At 33.7% G+C, this 8425-nt stretch overlaps 1 protein-coding gene across 1 annotated transcript; it reads left to right on the top strand.

Annotated features, from left to right (window-relative positions):
- Window positions 1-4584: 4584 nt before the first annotated feature.
- On the top strand, window positions 4585-5338 carry LOC131078342 (putative germin-like protein 2-1). Its single transcript, XM_058016009.2, has 2 exons — window positions 4585-4711; window positions 4806-5338. The coding sequence occupies exons 1-2, from the start codon at window positions 4585-4587 to the stop codon at window positions 5336-5338; spliced, it is 660 nt and encodes a 219-aa protein (XP_057871992.2).
- Window positions 5339-8425: the final 3087 nt, after the last annotated feature.

Raw genomic sequence — 8425 nt, forward strand, 5'->3', positions numbered from 1 at the left:
TTAAATTGTTTACGAGTTTATTTTTATCAAATGAATTGTGGAAACCTCATATCTTTAATTAAATTGTTATCAAATGTATGATTATGTGTGTATCTTATTTCAAGTTATATTGGAAATAATTAATTTTTTTATTTGAGCGTGTAGGAAATTTTCATAGCTAATATAAATTGGAGTTCCCTAAGAGAATCCTAGTCATTTTCAATTCCTAGTGAAGCCTTGACCTTAGTTAATGATAGGGACTAAGGTCTCTGATTTTAGTAATTGTTGTAATGTGATGTATTTTGTGTTTTAAATATAGTTTTATTTTATTTTGATATTTGAGTAATTTAGCATTTGCGTCCAGCGGCATCCTTATGGAAAGATAGATTTCACACTGAGTAGGTTTTTGAATGACTTTCAAGTGTTTGTTTCATCTATTTATAAGTGTACATAGACCCATACTGAAACACTTAGGAGATGGAGGTAAAACAAGGTAGACTGAAAGAGAAAATAAATTTATTAGGCGATAGAGTTTCTCAATTTGGGGACTCATTTTTTTCATTTTCTTACTATCATTAAGGACCTAATGGATTTTTTCTATGACTTCTCGATCTTTTTGACTGACTATCGCAATAGGCATAAGTCAAGGATGGAACAAAAAAGGCAAAAAGAAAAAAGAAATCAAACTAAATATGGAAGGTGAAAAGAAGCAACGAGGGTACTGCTTGAGAGAGCTATAAACAAAGACAAAAATTGGTCATGAAAGAGTCAAATGCTCTTATGAGCCTCCATAATATGAAGTCTAAATATTTTTTCGTGGTTTGTTATTTTGGTAGTTTTGCGGTTGTGTCGGCGGAGTAACTTGTTTGTTATTGAACTTCTTTATTCTAGTATTCTAACTTTGGTTGTGGGACCCTCTTCCCACCTTATCCAATCAAAAACAAATTTTATCTACACTTTTTATATTACAAATCAATGTCAGATTTCGTTAATAAACATTAAAATATAATCAAGTTATAGTACGATGTTGTATTGGACTATGTTGGTAGTGAAGAATTATTCTTTTATCAAATGTATGATTATGTGTGCATTTTATTTCAACCTATATTGGAAATTTATTTATTTTCTTTGAGTGTGTAGGAAATTTTCATAGCTAATAGAAATTGGAGTTTCCTAAGAAAATCCTATTCATTTTAAATTCTTAGTGAAGCCTTGACCTTAGTTAATGATAGGGACTAAGGTCTTTGATTTTAGCAATTGTTGTAATGTGATGTATTTTTTTTTTTAAATATATTTTTATTTTGTTTTTATATATGAGTAAGTTAGTATCTGCGCCCAGTGGCATCCTTATAGAAAAAATAGGTGTTATGTTGAGCATTTTTTTGAATGATTTTAAAGTGTCGGTTTCATCTATTTTTGAGTGTATTTAGGCCCATAAAGAAACACTTATGAGTTGGATACCTTTTTGGGAATTAGTCCGTGGGATTTTGCCATCATTTGATCTTGTCCAAGTCTCTTAGAAAAAAGGTGTCGAAAGTCTAACTTGCGGGTGACAGTAAGTAAATTACCACTTTCAAATCCACTCCAACAATTTTGTGAATGGTGCTTCCGCATGCCTCACACATATGAGTGGATCCAAAGGATCCTATTGGGGAAGAGTATACAATATTATTCCTCTCATCCCAATGCTCTCACACGTAGGAGCATTTGTGATATCCACATACCCTTAGGTTTTGGTGAGAAGGGGTTAGAGGAGGTGAATGAGATCAATGTGGTACCTCCTGACCAGGGGAGGGGAGGCCATATGACACATATTGTATATACCATTCTAAGAGTCTTTGTATGGCTTATTATTTTATTTTTTGCATCTTTCTTTTTGGGATTTTTTGGGAGGCCTTGTGGAAGGACTCAAAAGAGTCTTTGAGAAATTTCTATCAAACCCTCCTCATCTATTAAGGAAATATTTTGATATGATTCAATCTTTAGAATGCTATATTCCATTTTGTTGTAAATATGTTAGTGGAGGCTTTTGATTTGATTTTTAAATTTCATCTTTCTATGTCTTTTCTTATGTATATGACACGTGTGTGAGGGTTTAGGCTCTCCCAAGTTGATCAGAGAAACTCATGTGTAGGGTGAGGGATATGTGGAACCTCCAAGGGAACGATTTTTTCTCGTTGAGAAGGAGATTTCTTGGGTATGAGTATCCTTGATTCTTTTGGAAAATCTGTGGAAAAATGGTTCGATATAATTTAGAAGGGATGTGAATTATATGGTGTTGGACTCCCTTAATGGATTTTACATCTGCGTGGAGTATTTATATTGGGAAATCAAGTTTCTCATGGGCCTCTTAGCTTGGGGGTTGGTTGTGAGAAAGCCCAAATGTTGGAAGGTGAGCTCTCCATTGGCTTGTTTAAAAATTGTGTTTTGTAAGATTTTTTGTGGAATCAAATGGGGTGCTACCTTGACATTGGAATGAAAATATTCATTCTCACGTTTGGGTTAGAATTTTTATTACATTTTTTAAATGGGTTGGAGTAAGTTGTTAAAAATTTTATCAAATGGGTCCCTTGCAATGTTGTGTATATCAAGTTGATAAATGATGATGTTGTTGTGTTTAGAAGCGATTATATTTTACTTTTCTAAAAAATATACATATTGTTTAAGGGCTGAGTTTGTTTAAGAAATAACTTAGCGCTTGTGATAATTTGCATTTCATACATTTAAAAGTTATTGATACTTAATGAACAAATTAAAGTTATTAGTAATAGTGGATTAAATTAGCTTTAAGAGTGTGAAATTTTCATGCACTTTTCTTAATATTTTTAGTTAATAAAGTGAAGGGGATGTTTATCACGCAAATATTGTTCTCTTTGTTATCCTACAAAATAAAAAAACTTGCTCTACTTAAACTTTGGTTTAAAATTAAAAATAGTTATTTGTAATTAGATGTGTATGTTCACCTATTTAAAAATATATATTTTATACAAAGTATATTTACCTTTGTAAACACACACACACAGCAAACTTGAGTTTGGGTTTCTAGTGTTACCATATCGGTTAAGGCCCATTAAGCGGGTTTAGCATGATAATTAATTCTTTTAAGAGAATTTAATTTAATATAACTTTAGGAAATGAAAAACCTTAGGTGGAGTTGGTGTGCTAGGTTTTAGGATTTAACATGTCTTGTAATCGTTTAAATGTGATGTGGCCTCTCAAATTAATTAGTCAAGTGAAATAATTTAATTTATCTAATTGATAGTGAATGGTAATTAATTAAATTAAATCTGAAATCAAAGTGTAGTATACTTTTATTTCAAAAATTTGGTTTTAAAAGAAAGTAAAATATCAGCTTAGGATTGAGAAAATTCACTCTTTATTTCGTTTTAATTTAGTTGAGTTGGACTCTTCAGAAGAATAAACTATCGTTGTGGCTAATATTTAGTTAAAACAAACAGTATATTTACTTATTAAAAATATTTAATAGAAAATTATCATTTATTCGTTTGGCGCATTTAATCTCTTTATATATCATTGGTAATTAGTTAAAATTTGTTAAATTTATATATAATTTAGCTTAGTTAGGGTTTACTTAGCTATAGGTGTTAGGTCACGCCATAGAGGCCCGACCGGTTCACTACCAATTAGGAATTAGAGGGAATGTTGCCTTCAGGAGTTCCTCCCTTGAGACATGTTGCATAAGGGTTCCAAATCTCGATCACCTTATCATTCTTGTTTTACGTTGTGCGAAATGAGTGTCATAACGCCCGCTCATCTTATTCCTTTTCTCACCTCGTCTAGCATGAGTCCTATGACGTTGAGTATGTAACATATACATGCGCATGCCACGATGAATTTGCCTTGTACACCAAGTTCATCCTTTCAATCACAAAACAACCCATTCTCTTATTTATTTATTTAAATTCTCTTGCAACCAAACTCTATAATTAACATGAATCCTTAATATTATAAACCAAAAATATTAATGATAATTTAGAACTATTCTTTGTTTTAAAGGCTCACGAATATAACACATATATTTTTATAATAAAACTGAGATTATCCTACCCGAGCGTAAAAAGGTTTTCAAGAAAGACGCAATATAAAGCATGCATGGACGGTGTTTGTGTCAACATCCAAGAAAATTTCCTCTTTTACCAATTCTGAGACGGCTGAGAAAAATGTATATATTAGTTCCTTTGAAGAAGGCCATCGCTCCAATAAAGTCTAATCGTTTCCACATTACTAAATTAATGGCGGTGGCGAGAATATGAGGAAGAATACGTCTAAGGCAGGAGGTAAGCTGATCTTCAGATAAGCATATGCAGCAGAAGATAGAAAATTTCAACGATAATGAAAGAATGGTGAGAATACATCTGCGGTAGCAGGTGAGATAGCCATATGCTGCAGCAAGACTTACTCTGACGTATCGAAAAGAGCAACAACTCTGGAAGTATATTATTATAATATTACAAGGATTGGTGATTTAATATACGGAGTGAAGATGAATTAGTCATAAGGTTTGGGCTATATAAAGCTTGTAATGGGCTTGTAACACACATTCATATCCTTCTGAGCTCTTGTACTATCTGCGTTTCTATTATAATGGCTAACCGAATGATTTACTTCACACTGGGACTTTTTCTGTTGATATGTTGTTACAGCGACAGGGTCATGGCAGGGGATTCCGATCCCTTGCAAGATTTCTGCGTTGCAGATGAGGAAAGCAAAGGTGAGTAAAAAACTTTATACATAAACAATGGTAATGATTTGCTTATTAGACGAGTCGAGTTAGTAATAGATTGATTTGATTTTGCTTTAAACAGTTTTGGTGAACGGGTTCGTTTGCAAAGACCCAATGCAAGTTTCAGCAGACGACTTCTTCTTCCGGGGACTTGGGCAGGCAGGGAACACCGACAATGATGTGGGCTCCAACGTAACGATGGCGAACGTTAAACAGATACCAGGCCTCAATACGTTGGGAATATCGTTGGTCCGCATCGACTACGCAGTGGGTGGAATAAATCCTCCTCACACACACCCAAGAGCCACCGAAGTTCTTGTTTTACTGGAAGGCCAGCTTCTTGTGGGTTTCATTGACACCAACAACAAGTTTTTCAGCAAAACGTTGGAGAAGGGAGATGTGTTTGTGTTTCCAAAGGCACTTGTGCATTTCCAGCAGAATGTGGGGCATGAAAATGCGGTGGCCATATCTGCATTGAGCAGCCAGCTTCCGGGAGTTCAGACAATCGCCAACTCTCTGTTTGCAGCGGATCCTCCTCTCCCAGATTCCGTATTGGCCAAGGCCTTCCGCATCACACAGGAAGTTGTGGATTACATTCAGAAGAAATTCGCATAAGAATTTGCTGTGTTCTATCAAACAAAACAATCAAGAGGGGACCAAGTCTTTCCCAAATTCTTTTTCCTTGCCGTTCAATAAAACAATCTTTCTAGAGTTATTGCCGTCCTCTTCTGCTATTCATAGCATCTGTTTTGAACATGACTATATCCTCCGCATATTCCAAAGATGAAGGATTAATTTGAAGCATCTGAAGGCATTTATGAATATTTTATACAAGAGCATCCTTGTATTAGGTATACATTCATTTGCAACATGTTAACAATATATTCTTTAACATAAATATTGCAGGAACAACAACAAACAAAGTGCTTGACTTGGATAGAATGAGTAACACTATAATTCTTGCATGCCAATCTGTCAAGGGTGTTCTTTAACATAGTCTTAACCTCATTTTAGCTCTGACATAAAAGGTGAATGGTTTGGAAGTAGGAAATAGTTATTGGGAAATATAATTAGTAGTTGTTCTTCAAATCACCCTCACAATCATCCAATGCTTCAAGACTCCCCATCAAAGAAGTCATTCCAGAAGGTTAGGGACTCTCCTCAAGATAAGAATGATTGCTCTAATAAATGTAGTATACCTTCGATGGAATGCAACACGGTTTCATTATGTCTAAATTCCAAGAAAATCCGTAGAACTAGAATATCCATTGCATCCAATATCGCAATATTTGATCGGGGATAATATGATAACCTTGACACATATCACACCTATTCTTACATCAATCTACCTACATAAGGGTTATGATTGAGGGGCCTCTTGTATTAAACATTTCTAATAAGTTGGAATGACATGGAAAATCTAAGACAGTGAAGATAGATTATTGATAATAACACAATTCATTTACATGGTGTTAATTAATTTATGGCCTCCCAAAATAAGCTTTTCTAAATCTCCCCTAATTCATTCCTACGTTATAATAAATATGTCACTGTGGATGTTATGTATGAAGATCTAAATACTAAAGGGAAAAAGGATAATGCTCATGTTGATTTTAAAAACTTTGTATGTAATATTAAAAATATGATTAGTTGAAAAATTTAGCAATATATTACCTTGCTCAATCATAAACTCCCAGATCGGTTACAAAAAAAATTCCTCAAACCATTTCCTCCTTGTATAAGCATTTCTATAGATCATCAAATATGATAACCAATAATTTAACCATAGGTTTCCTATCAAAGCAAATGCAAATCTGCATATGTGAATAAGCACAATAGGATAGGAAAATATTGTTGTCGTAGGCCATGTATGTTTCATGCTGGAAAAATATTATTGTTGCAAGCCTAAGAGGTGCATAAAGGAGCTCCTTGGATCCATGGATATGCAGGTGTAAGTTTGAGAAATATGTGAAGGCGGAAGGATATTTTCATATTGAAGCCATTTGCTAATTGATATGAGGAAGACAAAAGTGTCGTCATATTGAGAAGTTGTCAATTACACTGTAATGAAGAATAAGATAATAGATATAACTGATACATTATCGGTGAGATATGTCAATTTTATAATCTTCTATTTTTCCTATGTATTTTTAGGGCTTCAAATGAATAAAGCTTCATATATAGCCCCTCTAGCGATCAGTTCATTGTGAAGCTTAAAAGCCTCTTCCGTCATGCCTTGGATGTCTATACCTCAAATAATCTAGTAATATGAGAAGTTTCATTGCGCTTGCATCCATCTCCAACTGTATCGATCAATATATTAATTATCAAGCCCATTCTACATTGTTCACATAGATAACAAATAAGGCTATTGTAAGATGACACATTGCTCTGATAGATTGTGCTTATGATCTTTTCTTTAGCATGTCTAATGCCACATATGTGATCCCTTGCCTACGCAAATAGGGAGTCAATGAGGTATAAGTAATTACTTGATCATGTTCCACGAGGATTCTATTTATTCACCGGGTTTCTCGTCTCTCTATGAAAGATTCGCACGTCAATCATATGAGTCCTGCAAATAGTGGTGGTTCGGGAATCTAAATAGATTTAAACACTAGCACAAATAATTCATGACATTCACTAAACCTAGGGTTCTCTCTCAAGGTCATTGTGGTTAATGCTACACCAAAATAGAATAATGTGGCTTTGGTTATTTATGTACAAGATTCAAGTTGGGAAAATCCAAAATATTGGAAAATGTAGACAAAATGCATGACCCAATGGTGAGCAATATCTCCGATATTTTTTATGTTTTGCAAGAACTTGAGTTATTGTTCATTATTTGAGTAAGTGGTCTTAATAGCATGCATCCAAATAAAAGAGAGTGATTGCAAATTCTAGAATTGAGGTAGATCTTCAAAGGAAAGGACAAAACAATAGTGGACATGTTGCATCGAGTTGAGCCATGTGTGACCTTAGATATCCAAATTTAAAAAATGTAAAAGAGACAATTTACATTAAATGATATAGAACTCTAGATAACCAATAGATTTATTTGACTCACAAATTTGTCATTGAAGAGGTTTTAGGTCAATACAATACAACTAATTCAGGTCAATAATCTATTGTTGCAAGTCTTTACAAATATGATGTCATTTCCTATCACCGAGTCATCCATAGGTGATCATTCCTTTGGTTTTAGCTTGACGATCTATCTAGATCACATACCGGTTCCATAATTTGCATCGTAAGATCTTTTATATTGGTTCCATCATTCTAATATATCTCCACTTGCACTAAAATCAGGAATCCCCATTAAAAATAGGGTTTTAAGGAAATATATTTCAATAGAACATGCTCTATCCATATTGTTGACACAAATTTGAGTCAATCATTTCATAATTTTTTCACCCTCAAATCCAAAAATATAAACTGGTGATAAATTTTTACAACCTTTCGAAAAATATAAAAATATAAGAAAATCATGTGCTAACTGACTGAGGAGAAAATTTATGAAAACCCCTAAAATTGTAATGAGTTACTCAAAATGAATTCAAGTCTAGACTTTTGGTGGATCAATGTGCCCTTGTTTAACCACCTAGAATAAATAAAAACAACAATCACTGTTTTGCAACACTAAGAGTGAATTTTGTGGAACCCCTAAGTTCACAATAGCTACCTCAAATATGCTAAAAATCA

This window comes from Cryptomeria japonica, unplaced genomic scaffold (assembly GCF_030272615.1).
Source record: "Cryptomeria japonica unplaced genomic scaffold, Sugi_1.0 HiC_scaffold_182, whole genome shotgun sequence".
Lineage (NCBI taxonomy): Eukaryota > Viridiplantae > Streptophyta > Pinopsida > Cupressales > Cupressaceae > Cryptomeria > Cryptomeria japonica.

Bases quoted from the DNA above. Each gene is read 5' to 3' on its own strand.
- LOC131078342 (XM_058016009.2), top strand. From the start codon at position 4,585: ATGGCTAACCGAATGATTTACTTCACACTGGGACTTTTTCTGTTGATA. The intron at 4,712-4,805 runs GTGAGTAAAAAA...TGCTTTAAACAG, and splicing joins TGCAGATGAGGAAAGCAAAG to TTTTGGTGAACGGGTTCGTT.